Source organism: Polypterus senegalus, chromosome 18, assembly GCF_016835505.1.
Source record: "Polypterus senegalus isolate Bchr_013 chromosome 18, ASM1683550v1, whole genome shotgun sequence".
Taxonomy (NCBI): domain Eukaryota; kingdom Metazoa; phylum Chordata; class Cladistia; order Polypteriformes; family Polypteridae; genus Polypterus; species Polypterus senegalus.
Genome location: NC_053171.1, coordinates 66,688,936 through 66,708,115, shown reverse-complemented (window position 1 = coordinate 66,708,115; position 19,180 = coordinate 66,688,936). Strand labels below are relative to the sequence as shown.

At 39.6% G+C, this 19,180-nt stretch overlaps 1 protein-coding gene across 3 annotated transcripts in view; it reads left to right on the top strand.

Moving 5' to 3' along the window:
• Nucleotides 1-19,180, top strand: part of fsip1 (fibrous sheath interacting protein 1) — a 450,012-nt gene that overhangs the window by 257,284 nt on the left and 173,548 nt on the right. For all 3 annotated transcript variants that reach the window (XM_039742012.1, XM_039742010.1, XM_039742011.1), the window contains one exon: nt 15,501-15,647. In XM_039742012.1, coding sequence (XP_039597946.1) covers nt 15,501-15,647 — 147 coding nt within the window. The remainder of the gene's footprint in view (nt 1-15,500; nt 15,648-19,180) is intronic.

Genomic DNA, 19,180 nt, shown 5'->3' with positions numbered 1-19,180 from the left:
TGTGCGCTTTTAATCACAATGTCTGAATTGTTTGATTTGTAATTTTAAACTATGAAGCAGAGGGGGAAAATAAAGTAAAAACGTGTCTTTGCCCCAAACATTACTGAGGGGAATTCAAGGTGATATTTGTTGTCTCCTGTGTATTGAAGAGTGAAATTCCTAAAGAGTGGTGGCCACTTTCTCACTCTGTGTTATTACTATGCCCCCTTCCCTTTTTCTGATCAATCTCTAATTTTCCTTAACGCCAGAAGTCATTAGGCTGTGGCCTGAAACCATGGTGCTGCCAGCTGCAGAGACACCGCTCACCCTCCTGATCTGTAACCCATTTCAAATGGATATGTTTCTAAGTGCTATGGCAGCCCTTTTAACTTACCTTTGATGCCACTCTGTTGCTACACTTGAGTTGTAAGAACACTCCTAATAATTAACATGCAAGTTAAGTATTCTGTCAGCTTTTGTATTGCTTGTGGTTACTTGGCACGTGGGCCTACATGCCAGTATAATTAAAAGATATCAAACTTTGGCAGTGCTCTTCTGCCTTCCTGGAGCAGTTGCAGCAGCACAGGTGGGTCTTTTAATCTTCGAGCCGCATAAAGCTGCAGTGCATGTGATAATCTTTCCCGAGTAGTGTTGAAAATAAAGAATGAATGTATTATGAGATTTTTTCGGGTGAGGAAGATAGAAGCTTCAAGGTAAGTTAGTTTTACACACTAATGGCCCTGGGAAGTGGTGATATGTTGCGTGTTGGTTAGCAAATGCAAGTTACAATTTCTCTGGACTCAATGAGCTATAATCCTATAAGCCCCCAAATAAAAATTCCTTTTCATCGTATGGTGAGTAGTCCAGCATTCTGTATTAAACAAATTACCCTTTGGCTGCTTATCAGTCTCCGGGGAAGGTGGGGGGGGGACAAGTGCATGACGTTGCCACTTCCAAAATTTGCAACGCCTTTAATTTTGTTCCCAAAATGATAATGAAAAGAAATTCTGTAGCATGGTTTCTTTCAAGCTGGGGAGGCAACAAAGCTGACCAGTGTTAGTTAGAGGGAAGTGTTCATGTGACTTGGTGCCGGCAGAAGCATAGCCTGGTGACAGGGCACATGAAGAATCTACTGGATGTGCTTGGTGGAGGGTTGCAGCAAGATCCAGCAAATCGGTTTAGCCTGTAGTCTTCCAAGGTGGAGTCGTTTCAAGGCCAGTTCTCTCAGATTGTTATTTGTGCGATTTCCTTATATAACTTTTAAGTATTTTGAGATGATGTTCAGTAAGGCGTATTGCAATGCAAGGTTGGACTTGGTAAAACCTGATTAAAATGAGCAGAAGTGGGAAATGAAAAAAGAAAAAAATTAGGAATGGAGCGAAGATCCGGGGGTTTAACTCCGCTGCAGCAGAAAAGATAGTCTTGTCCTTCAGACCTTTTGTCTGCAGAGATTCAACTTCGTTTTGTTTGCACTTATTTTAAATATGTAGATACTGTGTGGTGCTTGACAATGCTGCATTAAATGGACTTTAAGACATTTCCCAATGTCTGTGCATATAAAGGAAATCTAGGCTTCCATATACACATTTCATACATTTACATTTGTAAAAGTGTAGAAAATTCTTGTATTTAACCTGAGCAAACTCCATTGGTACACCAAAAACTGCATTTTTTTACCTAATGTAATTAATGTCATACGGAAGTGTGGTGTTTATTAATATTTAAAATATAAGTTCAAACCCATAAATTAACAGTGGTACCCTGCTATTCGTCTAAATGTCTACTTGACAAGGTTTATATGAAAAATAAATAATAATAAGGTAGAAGGTGCTGATTTCCTATGATCCTAAAAAACAAATGGCTGTGTGGGTAAAGTGAATGAATCGATAGCTAGGATGGCTTGAATGAACAGCAAGTTTTCAGCCACATTTATTTTTTATTTCTATGAGTTCAATTAGGATGAAGGTGTCTGTATTGACCTGTAAAGAATGCTGTCCTTATATTTTAGGGGCTACAGCTCTTCACTCAGTGTGGAATTGTACTGTCTCCATGGGAGATTGACAGATGAGTTTAAAAGGACCCGAAGAAAAAAAGCTCGGCAGAATGACCAAGCACAGTTGAAAATTAATACCTAAACCCAATACTAAAATGCTACTTGTACTCCAAATATGAAGCCAGAATTTGTTTTCCAATATGACGAAATCTGTCTGCAAAATGTAGATGTTTTTTTCGAAAACTCAAATAACCAGGAAGTGCGTGAGCTAACCTTAATAACCAGGAGTGAGCAGCCTGGAGGGCCACAGTGGTTGCAGGTCTTTGTTCACAAGAAATCATTTATTGCCGATGAAGCACTTGCTGCTTTAGCCACATTTTGATGCCTCATTGTAGTTGTCTCACTTGTTAAGATTTCCCACCTTTAATTGCTTATTTTTGTCTTAAAAAGTAGCATTCACTGTTTTTAATTACCCCTTATTAGAATTAAGATGCAAATGCAAATGAACCAACAGTTCTCCATCTAACTTGTATCCATTTACACCTGTGTGTATTCACTATGAACTATGTACTTTTAATAAAGGAAACAGAAGAGGAAAAAGTGGAGGACTGAGACTTCCTCATTTGTTTAAAGTTTTAAATCTTTTGGGTGACATCCATGGAAAGGAAAAAAAATCAATAATATAAAAATGACCTGACATGGCAGAATTAAAACTGTTAACAAGCCATGAAAGTAAATAAGATCTCTTTTTGGCAAGGATTGTTTTCTAATTAAGCAAATGGGTTGCGACAAAAACCTGCAGTCACTGTGGCTCTTCAGGACTAACACTGCTTACCATTGCTACAGTGAAATCGTACACAGTGCACTCCCAGTCATTTCCCTCTAGCAACGCTGTGGCAATCGTGACTCAAAATGACACCAAAATGTTTTTAAATATTGATTTTCACCTCATGTCGTGGTTGAATTCTGGTTCATTAATTGATTGTATGTAATGTTATTTTCTTTGTTGAGCAAGTTAGACTTAATCATATGGAATGTCATTTTCTTCAAATAAAATCAATAAAGTGATAATTAAAAAAATAATGTTTTTCACCACTTGAAAATGCTGCATACCGATTCATCATAATTCAAAACAACCAAAGGTATCCAATAACTGTACACATAACAAGGACTTGTATGCATGAATAACTAAACAAGAATGTACTTTTATTTATTTGGCCAACACCATTATCCAAAGCAACTTACAACATCTGAGTTACAATTGATTACATGTGCTTCTTTTTCCAGTTGAAGTACAAGCAAGTGAAGTGACTTGCTCAGGGTCACACAGTGTCAGTGATGGAATTTGAACCTGCAGCCTCAGGGTTTGAAATCCAAAAGACTTGACCACTGCTCCAAAATGCCTGCCAGAATTAAATCAAGACTGACTAACTTTTATGGCGCTTTTCCACTGCATAGTACGGCACGACACGGTTCAGTTCAGCTCACTTTTGGGGGGTTTTCCACTGGGAACAGTACCTGGTACCTGGTCCTTTTTTTAGTACCACCTCAGCCGAGGTTCCAAGTGCGCCGAACCGTTACCAAAACGTGACGTGTAAACTCTGCTGGTCACTGATTCGCCGGAGAAAATCGTCATTACTGCGTCACTGGCTATTCTTTTCTTTAAAGGTACACACACGCGGAAGTTTGTGTCCCGTCTCTCCATCGCTGGACGCAGTTTGTTGCATAAGTGGATGAATGTTTCTTCAGACATTCGAAAGTTCTCCAGCCACTGAGTGTTTGTAAAACCGGGAACAATCACATCCCACCACTCTGAAGCACAGTTAAATGTCCAAACAGATAGTCTGTTGCGGCGACTTTTTTGTAAAATGTGGAAGATCTGTAATATACAGAATCAGCATTTTAATGTTACACTGGCAGTTAAGTTCATTTTATGCTTTGGAACAGTGATAAAAGTTAGCTAGTGATGTGCTTTTTTTTAGATGCTCACCCTTGCGCGTCGTCGAGCTAAAGTGTTGTCGTTGTCTGCGTGTTGTTGTAAAAGTTCCACGGTGTAACGGCAGTAGAGGCGCACAACTATAACGACACGTGAATAATCCCGCCCACTCTAAAGCGGTACTAAACTGCAGTCGAAACGCAAACCGAGCCGAACTGAGCCGAATCAAGGTGAGCTGTACTTAACCGTGCTGTGCCGTACTATGCAGTGGAAAACGCCTATATTCTTGTTGAAAGTACAATACCGTAACACTGCCTGTCAGCTAGAGGGCAGCACTGTCTCGTAGCAGGATTTTGTCATTCACTGGATAAGAACATTGCCTGTCATTAGCTCGATTCCTCTCTCTCAGCTTTGTGAATCAGAGGTTTGCAGTCCTAAGTGGTTTGAATAAGGCCACATTTAACACAAAATGGGAACTGTATCAGCCAAATGTACATGGTCCCCTCTAGATGAAATTACAATTGAACAGGAAGTGAAAAAAGCCAAAGTACAGTAAACATTGTATTTGTATTTAACCTGCCAGTGGCTTACATGACGATCTTACAGCAGTGGATTCAAAAGGCAGCCTTGGGGTTTCTTAAGGCCAACAGTGGCCTCTCAAGGTTTAATGAGGAATAGCACAAATATTCTCCACATAAAGCACCCTACATGAGTGAGAAAGATTGTGACAGGGTAAAGAGCAGACTGAGGTGACACCAGTGAGATTTCCTGAGCCATATCTGCCAGCATGCAACATCCTTAAGTGGGAGGTGTGCAGAAGTACAGTAACTGTTTGGTATTAGAAGGAAAAATTAGCCAGAGAAGAAAATGCAGTTAAACTCTATGGGCATCGCCACCTACATGCTGCTTTGTGATTTTTTTCAATGTTATACACACTCAGTTTTAGGGAGTCAGGTCTTACCATTCAACATTTTAATGGTAAAAGTAAGTTCATGTTGGTGCTTTGGGAAAGACCGATTGCAGCTTTTCTCAGCTATTCCTTTCCATTACTTCTGTGCACATTTGGATCCATTCACTAACCCTCTTTTTGCACCTCTCCTTGACTATTCTGATGTGATAGTCCAAGGCATGAGCACTGAAACATAATTGTGCTTTAAACACACAACCTCAAAATTATTAAAATAAAGGACCATTTGAGTGGCTTGCCAGCAGGATGGATGTGTGAAGCCATATGCTTGCTTTTTGCCACATTTCTGCTCAGTCAGGACCTCAGTTTGCTCTTTGCTTCTTGATTACATTTCCTAGCCCTGGACAGCTCAATCTAAGACTTCCTCTGTCTGTCTGCAAAAGAGGAAAAAGATGGACAGGCTGCCTGGTTGGCCCATTAATAGATGAACCTCTGGCCAGGGCATCAGTGCCACCAGCAATGGCAGCCTTCTTGCTGTAATCTTTAATTTGAGGGCGCCAGGCTCAGCCTGTAATTTTGGTGAGATAAGTATCCGCTTCTCATTAGGAAACTTGTCTAAATTCAGCACACAAGATAAAAATAGGTGTCTATCTGCAAAATAACATGAAGATCTGGTCAGCTTCCAGCATCTTCCCACCGTTTTGGCAAACCACTGCAAGGAAAGCAATCAAAGTACATGGTCTGAGTGGTGTCAGAAGCTGTTCCTCAGCAGCTGTATGTAATCGGATGTGTACAGTGAAAGCGTATATTTAAAAAAGGTCAGCGAAGGAGTGAGAGAGGAAAGGCAGTGTCGTCCAAATGCACCCTATATATCAGCAAGCGTCAAGCCTTATGCATATGCATTTTATGAGTGAACTTATTGTTATTATCCAGCCAGTTCAGCATCTTTGGGAGCTGGCGCCTAAGTCAATTTCACTCAGGTAACACCGTCACAATTACTGACAATAAGCCGTTTTAAAAGTGGAAATTTATTTGAACCAGAGCTTCTTTTGGATGTGGCAGAAAAACCCATATAAGTACGAGAGAACATGCAAACCCTGGTAGTGGGTGCATGACCTGTTATTGATCCCAGGACTTTGGAACTGTGAAGCAGCAGCAGTAACCACTAAGTGGTATACTAAATTTGATGACATAAACTTTGTTAACCCCAAGCAGAAATTCAGATACATACAGAAGCAGGAACCTAAAATACAAAGATACAGACTCAAAGGAAACGTAATACAGCCAATCCATCAATAGATAAATAAATAAATGTATATTGTGCTGAAATTAGAACTTAACGAGTATGTTGGGAGGCAGCTTTGAATTGCCTGATAGCAGTGGGCAGAAAAGACCCCTGGAAATGCTTCTTTGCACGCTGTGGTGGAATAAACCTTGTGGCTGAGAGCGCTCCAATAGTGCACCTCCTGGAGGAGATGGAGGGGATTTTTCATGATGGCATCCTAGTTTGGCACTACCTCTTTTCCACAATGGTTTCCAGTATGTCCAGGGTTGGCACTGTGATGCAGCAGGCTTTCCCGATGTGTTTGTTCAGGCATTGTGCATCTTTTGAACTCAAGTTGCTTCCCCAGGAGACAACACACTGCCTTCTGCATTTCCCTAAGCCCATTATCATTGTTTGATAACTTCTTGAAAATCAAATACTAATAAGAGGTTCATTATTCAGAATGATTTTTGCCCATTCTTCCATGCAGTTTTGTACCAGGTTTTGGTTAGTAGATGTTGCTTGTATATTGCAATTATTAAATAGTGCCATAGATTCTTGGTCAGCCTGGAATTGGGGCCTGTATTTATCAAGAATTATACCTAGGAATTGCACTGAAAGTCTGACTAGAATGAGAATTTGGCCTACCTTCAAGTAGGACATCAGAAGTAATTATGAAGAGTTCTACACCCACTCCCAGTTTATATTTAAAAATGAATGACGTCTCGATTTTGTAGCACCCTGAGCCACAAAATGGCACTCATGAAGGTGTTTTGTAGTTTACTTAGAAATCATGATAACACCTTCTAGTTTTCTGATACTAATGCTAAGGATTTACTACAAAGATAATAATAATAATACAAACCGGATTCCAAAAAAGTTGGGACACTATACAAATGGGAGCATATGTTGTTCTAGAACCTGAATATATTTTTCTGCATTGATGGTGCCTTTCCAGACATGCAAGCTGCCCATGCCACACGCACTCATGCAACCCCATACCATCAGAGATGCAGGCTTCTGAACTGAGCGTTGATAACAACTTGGGTTGTCCTTGTCCTCTTTGGTCCGGCTGACATGGCGTCCCAGATTTCCAAAAAGAACTTTGAATCGTAACTCGTCTGACCACAGAACAGTCTTCCATTTTGCCACACTCCATTTTAAATGATCCCTGGCCCAGTGACAACGCCTGAGCTTGTGGATCTTGCTTAGAAATGGCTTCTTCTTTGCACTGTAGAGTTTCAGCTGGCAACGGCGGATGTGTTCACTGAAAATGGTTTCTGGAAGTATTCCTGAGCCCATTCTGTGATTTCCTTTACAGTAGCATTCCTAGTTGTGGTGCAGTGTCGTTTAAGGGCCCGGAGATCACGGGCATCCAGTATGGTTTTACGGCCTTGACCCTTACGCACAGAGATTGTTCCAGATTCTCTGAATTTTCGGATGATGTTATGCACAGTTGATGACAATAGATGCAAAGTCTTTGCAATTCTTCGCTGGGTAACACCTTTCTGATATTGCTCCACTATCTTTCTGCGCAACATTGTGGGAATTGGTGATCCTCTACCCATCTTGGCTTCTGAGAGACACTGCCACTCTGGGAAGCTCTTTTTATACCCAATCATGTTGCCAATTGACCTAATTAGTGTTTATTGGTCTTCCAGCTCTTCGTTATGCTCAAATTTACTTTTTCCAGCCTCTTATTGCTACTTGTCCCAACTTTTTTGGATTTGTTGACACCGTGAAATTTTGAATCAACATATTTTTCCTTTGAAATGATATATTTACTCGGATTAAACGTTTGATCTGTCATCTACGTTCTATTACAAATAAAATATTGACATTTGCCATCTCCACATCATTGCATTCAGTTTTTATTCACAATTTGTTTAGTATCCCAACTTTTTTGGAATCCGGTTTGTAATAATAATAATAATCAGAGCAATGTGATTACTTTCAAATAAAAGGTTAATGCCTCTCTTATGAGTTCTTTTAGAGCAATGTTTCTCAAATAGTGGGGCGCGCCCCCTGGCTGCGTCAAGGGGGGTGCGTTTGACCTCGGGGAACATGCTTTTTTATTTTTCTTTTAAATTTGTTTTGAATTTAGAATGCACTTTAAATCTTTTCTGTTGCATTTAATAAAGCTATTCTTTGTTGTAAATTGGTCCATATTTCTTTCTTTTTTTATTCTCTTATACATTAATAAGGATACAGTGTTATGCAGAGGTGTACTTATAACAATTTTATAGACAAATGATACTATTTATAGTCACGTGGGGGGCGCGAGATGTTTTCTTCTTCCTAGGAGGGGCATGACAGAAAATAATTGAGAAGCACTGCTTTAGGGTTACTTTGCAACAAAATCAAGAATAACACTGTAATGACTACTTTGATGGAAAGACTAAGAAACACACCAAATGAGAGTTAAGTTACATTTGATTACGAACAATGAATGATCCACAGTCATTTTGTTTATACCACAGGAATGCCTTGTCAAATAACCATTACTGAAATTAGCCACAGCTATTTCTGCACTGCTTGTGAAGTCGTGTTCACTATTCCAGTGTTCCCGATAGTCTTCCATTGTCAAATGCATTTTTAAACTCCACGATCTCTCCTTATCTTCCGCGAGGCTCTATTTGCCCAACTTCCTTGCCTACCTTCTTGTACCTTCCTGGGTTTGTAAAGTGTGATACAAATATCTCAGGGGTTTGTGGAGTAGAAGTTCAATGTACGCATGTGACATTTCTCTGTCAGTTACGCATCTATCTGCATCTGCCTTCAAGGTAACCTGCTGGCTGCTACAATACAGTGTGTATCCGTGATCGCCTGTGTTGATAATATGATGTCTCTTGTGTTTCACATATGTGTGCTCACCCATACTAAGGGCAATGATTTTTTTTAAATATATAAATAATTATAAATAAATGATACTCTTTAAATACACACACATACACTGAATATCAAAATAATGTTCAAATTATTATATATTTGTAATGTGATAAGAGGGGTCCCCCTCATATATGCCAGACTACAAATTAATCAAATCAATTATATATATAAGTGTGTGCCGTCGATCAATCAACTCCAGTAAACCAGTGATTTGCATTAATGCAGCCTGTGTTAACTTCACTTCACATAAAGTGGCGTTCATTTGTATAAATCTGAGTATTACTCATGCATTGTAAGGGTTTTTTAAAGTTTGCTGTAAAATTTGATAGATGGTTGATTGTGACATACCCACCAAATGATAGCTATTGCAGCTCTACATTTTCCCTGGGGCCTAAAGAACTAACCTTAACAACAGTTTCATTTTGGCTGACAGAACATGTCTTCTTTATGTAGATGGAGTGATCACGTGACATACAGGATCTATTATGAATGTTATTCCATCTCTGTTAAATTACTAACTTTTTACAAGTTCATTGCTGTCCAGCATTTCCAAAATATTCCACCTTTTCTTGGATGTGTGTCTGATCTCTGCCTGAACGCATCTTCTAGCAGCTGTGACATTGCGGGTGAACTTCATTCTCCATCTTCATTTTTAGCAGCCTCTTGAACCCGACACTGTCAATACTGTAACTTAGAAGAGCTTGGCAGATGAGGACAAAACAAACATGAAGCAAGGGGATGATGAAAAGTGCTCAAGTGCTTTTATTAAAACCAGTTCAGAAATCACAAGAGTTCAAAAGTGCAGTGCTTCAAATATCAATAAATAATAAAAAATAAAAACAAAGGTGAGGTGGAGGTTAAACCAGAATAAAGTCAATAAAATAATTATAAAACCAACTGGCATGAAACTGTCCATTTCTATAAACCATATGCATGTATCCTTTTCACTGGCAGCTCCCCTGCTTATCCTCTACGGGCTTTGCACCAGAGAAGTTTCACTAGTGACAGATATAGCTGACCTTCCACAGGTCCAGGTACCTGCAGTCCCATGGCTACAGTAACGCTCCCTCTCTGGACCTAGGCTTTGGACACCAACGGCCATGGCGCTCACATTAGAGCTCTCCTCCCAAGCCTCCTCGACCCCCTCTGCCTACCCAGTCTTCTGTAGAAAACCGTCCAAACTCCTAGTCACTGTCGTTTCTCATTGCTGTTCAGCCAGAGTGACCCATTTCAACCGCCACCCCCCTTGGTGTTGGCCTCACACTCCTCTTCAGGGGCTCATTTTCCATCTGCCTGACTTATCTCTCTTGAGCCTGATCTCTTTAGCTCACTTTCAAACACCCACACTGGCTCCTTCCACCTCCTGCCTTCGTCTCTCTCTCCTTCTCCCTTTAGCCTCAGTTTTCCTTTCTTTTCCCCCCACCTCACACTTGCGCTTCCTTTTTTAAATGAGGACGTGGCAAAGCTGTGGCAATCAGTAGCCCCCAGCAACAATTAAGGTCGCAGAGGATCTCGCAACTCTGCACTAAGTGCACAGCCGTCCACTCCTGCATCGCTCATAGGAACCACTCTTAAAATGCTACCATGCTAAACTATCAACTTTCACTTATGCTGCTGTTTTATAGCATTTTCAAACAAGTGCTTTTGCCCTATTTGCCTGGATTTTCCTCTATCAGGTAGAAGGATTTTAATGAAAAAGGAGTGAGAGGGGAGACGCAAATGAGAAACATGCCAAATTCATTATCAGAAAGTCAAAGTCGATCTTTCATTAAACCCAATGCACACACCAAAAATTAAAAGTTCCTTGTAACAAAAGCTGTATTCTCATACCACATTTTGTTAAAGAAAAAAAAAGAATAGAAAGCCAGCATCTAAAATGATCTGATCTCAGATGATCCAGAAGTGAACATGCCGACCTTTATATGGTCACTTCAGTGACAAACTCTTAGACCATCCTGGGGAAATATCTCCATGGTAACAGCAAAACAAAGCAAAATGGCATCCTGGGATAACACAAAAATATTTCATCTTTTAAATCACACCGTCCCACTTATCAACAAATCTCAGAATAAATTTCCACGGGTTCAGTAACCCTAGAAAAGATATTTACATTGTTAGTAACACTTCAGGGTAATATGAAAAAGTTACAGAAAACTGACAACCATAACCATACATAATATCTTTTGTGTCTCAGTCCTATTTTAGATGGGCTGTAGGTCTCACACTCGAGCTTCTGGCTGTGTTCAGTTCTCGACCCCTCAATACCCTAGCTAATTTCAGGGACGCTCCAGGAGCCTGTTCTTGGGTCAGGAATACTGTGGCAGTCCTCCCAAAGATCTCTCTGGTTGTCTCTGATACTCCTCCACTCCTAACTCCCTGTTCATCATTAAAGAGCCACCCCATCCTCCATACAAGGAAAAAGGTCAGAAAAGGTTGGGATGGTATGGAAAATGCAAATTAAAAAAAAATGCAGTGATTTTTAAATAAATAATTTGACTTTTATTTCATTGCAGACAGTATGAACCCATGATATTTCATGCTTTGTCTGGTCAACTTCATTTAATTTGTTAATACACATCCATTCCTACATTTCAGGTCTGAAATGCATTCCAAAAAAATTGGGGTCAAGGTCAAGTTAGGACCAATATGAGGTAAAATAATGAAATAGTGATGTGATTTTAAACAGGTGATGTCAACAGGTGACTGTAATCATGAATTGGTCCAAAAGCAGCATCCATGAAACGGAGAGTCTTTGATGAGCAGACATGGACAAAGGATCTCCAGTTTGTCAACAAATGTTGGAGATAATTATTAAAATGTTTAAAAACAATGGTCCTCAAAGAAAGATTGGAAGGAATTTGCATATTTCTCCCTCTACAGTGCATATCATTAAATGATTTAAGGATCTGGAGGAGTGTAGTGGGTAAAGGGCAAGGGCACAAGAGGAAGAAGAGGTTATTGGTAATGGACTGGTAATAGAGGATGTATGGAGAACTTTTAAACAAAAATTACGATAATGACGACCCTGTACTTTTACCCACCTTAACACACGTTTGCATGAAGAGTGGGAGAAAATAACATCTGAAACGCTTAATCACTTGGTATCCTCAATGCCAAAATGCTTAAGTGTTGTGAGATGGAATGGCCAGATTACAAAGTGGTCAATGTAGGCCTGAAATGCAGGAATGAATGTATATTAACAAATTAAATGAAGTTGACCAGACAAAGCATGAAATATCGTGGGTTCATACTGTCTGCAATGAAATAAGTCAAAGCAAATTTAAGAATCACTGCATTTTTTTTTTTCATTTTCAATACCATTGCGAATTTTTCTAATTTGGGGTTGTAGTAAACAGTGAGGGTTAATACCATGTGGTCCTTGGCCCTGGCAGTTCTGCTGTACCCAATGGAGTAATAACTTCAAGGACATCTCCATCATGCCTAACAGAGCCCAGTTATACACACTGCCACAGTGATGTGTGTCACCAAAGCCCAAGTAGGTTTCCTGCCCATTATCTAAGCCTTGTAATTCCATCTTATCCTATAACATTGCATGCCTTGTGTTAAAATGTAGTGAGCCAAAAGAAAACCAACTAAGTCAGGGCCTCAAACTTCAATCAATTTCATTCCAACCAGTTGCAGTTGAGACCTTCATCTTTCTTTATTTTTAGATATTGTATGATGGACACAGTTTGCTGGTAATGTTTTGGCTCATTTTGCATCTCAGTATTGTTTGGCAGCTAATTAAGGAATAGAAAACAAGGGGTAAGAACATTTAAAATCAAGTCAATTGAAATTAATTCAAAGGAAGTTAATTATCAGCAAAAGCAGGTCACAAATTAAGAAAAGGGTTAGAATGAAAACCTGTAGCCACTTCTTGATTATTACAAAATACTAAATCCAGACAAGCTTCACCCCGCATTGGTGCTTCAACATACTGCACTGTGTTAAAAAACAGTCACTGATTACTTTTAAAAACTCCTGCTCTTGTGCTTCTCCATTTGCAAGGTTATCCCAGTTAATATTCAGATAGTTCTCCATGACTATAATATCTCCCTGTAAACTTGACTTTTTAATATTACTAAAAAGATGTGTGTCGATATTACTGTCTGCATTGGGTAGTCCATAACACACTCCTAAAATAAGACCTTTTTCCCTAATGCTTTCCAGGCTAAGCCACATGTCCTCACTAAGATAGGGCTCATTGTCCAGCTGAAGAGGACTTACATTTAAATTCTGTATGACATAAACAGCAACCCCACCTCCTTTTCTGTTCTTTCTATCCTTCCTAAAAAATGTGTATCCCTCTGTTACACTCATCCCCATTTTTGTTATTTAGCCAGGTTTCTGTTATTGCTATAATATCATAATTATGCTCTGCTACATACAGCTCCAACTCAATTACCTTATTTTTGATACTTCTAGCGTTAAGGCAAGCTATTTTTAATGTGCTGCTCCTTCTACATTTAAATGTTGGCTTAGAATTTACATTACTAGGCATTTTTATTTCTACACCGTTGTTTGTTCCTCCATGCATAGATCTAAACCTAGCCTGTCCTAAACTCCCTGTGCCACTATTCCCTAGTTTAAACAATCATCAACTAGCCTACACATATGTCTCCCCAATACATTGGTGCCCCACCAGTTCAGATGTAACCTGTCATGGCGGGATATGTCCCATCTGTTCTAAAAGGAGTCCCAGTGCCCCATAAACATATACCCTTCTACCCTGCACCAAGATCTGAGCCACGAGTTAAGCCTTCCAATCTCCTCAATCTTACCTGGACTGGCGCGTGGCACAGGCAGAACTTCAGAGAAGACTACCTTGTAAGTTCTGCTCCTCAGCCTGGCACCTAACTCTTTGAATTTGGATCGCAGAACTGTCAGACTACCCTTATGTATGTCATTTGTTCCAACACGGACAATGACAACTGGATTCAACCCCCGCTCTGGCCAAGAGCCTATCCACTCTTGCAGGGAGGTCCCCCACCTGTGCACCTGGAAGGCAACGCACTGTGAAAAATTCTTTGGAGCTAACCAGCGCTTCAGTCTCCCTAATGATTGAGTCCCCAACTATCACTACCTTTCTCTTTCTGGGAACTGGTTTTGAGGTGGTCCATTGGGGCTTCTTATCCCTGGCTACCACCTCAGAATCATCAGAGACACCGTCCAGCTCCATAAGGACCTGCAAACGGTTTGACACTTCTAATTCTGGGGTTGATGCCCCTGGTCAGTGTTCAGCCTTTACCGTACACCTTGAGACCTTGACCACCTATCTCTACCTGTCCGGTCTGGAATCTCCTCCAGCCCTACTTTAGAGGTGCACACTATCTCTCTAAAGGACACCTGGGCCAGGTCCACCAATTCTCTACTACAATGCAGGCCAGCCAACTCCTCCTCCAATTCAGCGACCCTGAGCTTGAGGTACTGGATCAGCTGGAATCTCCTGCAGCTGTAGCCCTCATAGACAACTGGTTCCTCCAAACCATCATCTAAAAAGTCCAACATGACTTGCATTGCACTGGCCTCATTATTCAAATTTGATTCAGGATTACTAAAACTGCCTTAACTTTTTTTTTTTTTGAATAAAATTAAACAATTTAACTTTCTGGATTCACCAAGAAGGGGAGAAAATTGATGACCATCTTTGATTCATCTAATGATCTGGTGATCACGTGAGCCAAACTTTGAAATTCAAAAAGGGGGAGAGTGGGTCGCCATAAAATCATGGCGGGTCACTAGCACACTGGCATGTGATAAACTGGGCTGTGACACAACAGAGGTTTGGGAAACACTATTATGTATGTTGTGGATGTCATTATCTATATTTGCGTATATTATTGAGACTGTTTTATTAGAATTCTGTGTATTTCATTATAATCCATTTTTTAGTAATTAAGTGACTTACCATGATATCATTGTCGGAACTATTATTGCAGTATTGATTTACTGTGATAACAGATATGCTTTTTTTTTAAGTCTTTCAACATTTTTAGGAAACTAAACAAGGAAACAACATTTCGGGCTTGTTGTTCTCACATCCATACTTAGGTGATTGGAAAAATAGAGGAGCATAAGTCATGCCAAGTTTCCAAGTTGTTTCACATGAGTTTTAAATTGGCTTACTCTTGTGTTATTTCTGGGTCATGGTAACATGTCCAAAATAATGAAAAATGTGAAAAAAACAAACCAACCAGAAAATTAAGTAAAACAACTCAATTCTTTGAGACCTCAAACCATGATGTTTATTTCAAGTATCTAAAATCTCCTCCCTAACCTGCCTCCCTTAACTTTCAGTTGCTATCCTTTGACTTTGACAGATTACAATAATATGCTGAACTTCAGGGTGGCACATCTGCCACTGTTGTCACTTGTTGTGCCACATAGCTGGCAGCTAACAGCATTTTTTGCTGGACTGTGCCAGTCCTCTAGGTCTGAGTTGAGCTCATGGTCTTAGGCTGAAGTCTGTGGAAGTTCTTGATTCGTACCCTCACTGACAGTGTGTGTTTAAACCCCTCTCTCTATTTTTTAGGAGTCGAAAACAGATGTGAAGAGCATTGCAGACATTAATCCAGGAGAGAAGGCTCTGCAAGATGTGAGAGAGAAACGGGAGCAAGAAAGTCGACTGAGAGAGATCAATTATGAGTTAGAGCAACTCAGCAATGGAGTACAGAAACCAGTAAGTGGTCATCATGTACTTGTGTTCATCTGTATGTCTAGTTTCAAACATATTATTTAGTTTTCTCTGCATAGAGAAATGCTATCTTATTGGGTGCCTCTTCTTGTGGCACAGTCTGGTTTTATTTCATGGAGCTGTGGCTGTCTTTGCTTCAGAAGATCTTGAGTTACCTCATCAATACGTCATTTTACTCTTAATGTCCCACAATTATGTCTGTTGAATCTAAGTGATAAATTGTTTTGTTTTGAATTATTTAGTTGGTGTTGTCTGAATTTCATTGCCAAAGGTTCTCATTTGTTTGTTTTACTTCATTTTTGAAATAAGAACTGTCTTGTTTTTGTTATTAACAACATTGACTTTCTGATTTGTTTGATAGCAATCTGCTGTCAAATATCTCAGTGTATATATACCAATGATCTAAATTTGAAATAATAAAGTAAACAAGCCTCATTAGCCTAGCATTAATGAAACTCAAAAAACACAAAGTAAAAAGGTTTGGCTTAGAAACTTTGTAAAAGATCTATGAAAACAATGTTTTAGATTTTGATGAAAAAAAAAAATAGGGATGTGATGTGGCATTTGCCAGCAATGATCAGTTTAACATTTTGGCTTTGACAAAATAGCTGGCAGGTGAGGTGAGATAAAAAAAAATAACTGTATTGGCTAAAAAAAATATTTATTGATTAATTACAGCCTTCTAAACACTGTCACCTTCTATATACTCCCCCTCCCGATCTCTACACCGCTCCATAAGTTCAGTATCTTCCATTCACTGAAACAGTGCTGGAAGTCTTCTCGCTTGAGGCTTTTCAACAGGCTTGCCATTTCTGTCTTCACTTCATCAGTTGAAGAAAAATGTGTTCCCTTCAGGTCACTTTTGATTTTTGGGAACAAGTAACAATCCCAGGGAGCTAAATCGGGTGAATAGGGAGGATGATCGAGGACAGGAATGTTTTTGTCAGTCAAAAACTGCTTTACAGAAAGTGCTTTGTGCGCGGGAGCGTTGTCTTGGTGAAGCACCCACTGCTTCTCTCGACCTGGGCGTTGAACGTCCTTCCTTGAAACTTTGTGCCACTCAAATACTTGTGTGCGAGGCAAACTGTTATTACCGTACACTGTTTTTATCATTTCACAAGTTTCTGTGATTGTTTTGTTCAATTTCGTGTGAAATTTGTTGTTGATTCACTGTTCGATTTTTCTTCACCCAACATTATAGAGGCAACTCGTGTAGCAATTGTTGTGCAAATACTGACTGTTCACAGGATATACCTATCCGGTCAGCGGATTGAGAGGGCGTGTATGATGGGATATAGTTCTATGATTCACATTTGGCCAACCTCCAGACGGTTTTCCAGGAAAGCCCCAAGCTCAGTCCAGTTATTTTTATGTCTCACCTCGTATATGTATGCATATATGTATCTATATATGTATATACATATGTGAGTGTATGTGTATGTACATATATACATATATATGTGTATATATATATATGTATACTGTATATATATATACTGTATGTGTATATATGTATATCTGTGTGTGTATGTATGTATATATATATATATATATATATATGTATATGTATGTATATACTGTAAGTTGTGTGTGTTGCAATCATGTTTTGCTATAGAGGTAAAAACTTCTTGACAGTTTTTGTATGTCGGACTGCTTATTTGCACCAAACACATTCACAACCTGGTATATGAAGAGCTAAATTTCAAACCAGAATCTTGAGATTTCAGGATGATTCTTCACATTCCTAAAGTTTGCAATTGGATGTACAGTAAGTTTTTTCTATGAAACATGTCAGGCTATTCAAGCTATTCCAACTCGCTGATTATAACCATTCCTCTTTCTGTATTCACTAACTGTTTTCTTTGCCTTATTTTTCTTCTACCAGATACTTTCTTTTCTCATGTTTAATTATGTACCTGACATTGTAAAGTGATGTACTTTTAGATTTGCAGTACTTTTCTGCCCTTTGTGTATGTACAGATCTTTAAAGGTTATCAGACGTAAGAAAAGGGGTTTGCTGTCATCATTGATTATTTGCCAGAAGTTCATGTGACGTCAGTCTGCTCAGTGCAAAATTTTCCTTAAAACACTTCCATTTGCATTTACCATTTTAGTGTTAAGAATCTTTTTGGTGTGCAAATAAAGAACAAATTAATTTAGGTGAGTAAACAAAAGAAGTAAAGAGTATACAGGAAGAGTCTTTCAGTTACTGTTTGCCCTGGGTAAACTTAAAACATTTTGGGTTAACAGCTGCTTTTAATGTTCCCTGCTTATTTTCCAATTGGCCCCATTTATCTTTGGAGCATGATGTTATTTTTCTAATGGTAAATTGCGCAACACAGTTTGGGGAAAAATCATTGTATTTCTCACAAACCCTTATGCAGAAGAGTTTCATAAATACTCTAGTATTCTTCTTTGCTGAACCCTGACATAAGCATCTTGATTTGAAGAGCAGTTCCAATAGCTTCATGGGTTGGTCATGAGGATGGTAACTGTAACAAAGGTGCTGACTTTGGCAATTTCCTAGGCCTTGGCAAGCTCGACAGCATTCCATCTTCATGCTGCACTCCTTTTGGTCTGATTCTTCAGAGTCTTCAGGTTGTTTGTTGAATAGCACACTCAGCACCTGGTGATGTCTATGAATAAGCAGACTTCGAGCAGCCATTGTATGCAAGGGATATGCAACAAAGTACTAAATGTGGCTGCTTTAATATCCAGTACTTGCCATTGCTGTATCCCAAACATTATGATTCACTAAAATGGGGAATTGTAAAAAAAGATGTCATTTCAACATGGTGTGACTGTCTTTTTCTTCTTCTTTCATCTGCTACCGTTAGGGGTCGCTACAGCGGATCATCTTCTTCCACATCCTTCTGTCCTCTGCATCTTGTTCTGTTACACCCCCACCTGCAAGTCCTCTCTCGTCGCATCCATAAACCTTCTCTTAGGACTCCCTCTTATTCTTTTGCCTGGCAGCGCTATCCATAGCATCCTTCTCCCAATATACTCAGCATCTCTCCTCTGCACATGTCCAAACCAGCGCAATCTCGCCTCTCTGACTTTGTCTCCCAACCGTCTAACTTGCTGACCCTCTAATGTACTCATTTCTAATCCTATCACCCTTACACCCAATGTAAATCTTAGCATCTTTAACTCTGCTACCTCCAGCTCTGTCTCCTGCTATCTGGTCAGTGCCACCGTCTTCAACCCATATGACATAGCTGGTCTCACTCCTGTAGACCTTCCCTTTCACTCTTGCTGATATCCGTCTGTCACAAATCACTCCTGACACTCTTCTTTACCCATTCCACCTTGCCTGCACTCTCTTTATCACCTCTCCTCCAGAATCCCTATTACTCTGTACTATTGTTCGTAAGTATTTAAACTCCTCCACCTTCAACAACTCTACTCTTTGCATCCTCACCATTCCACTGAACTCCCTCTCATTTACACACATGTATTCTGTCTTGTTCCTACTGTCCTTCATTCCTGTCCTCTCTAGAGCATATTTCCACCTC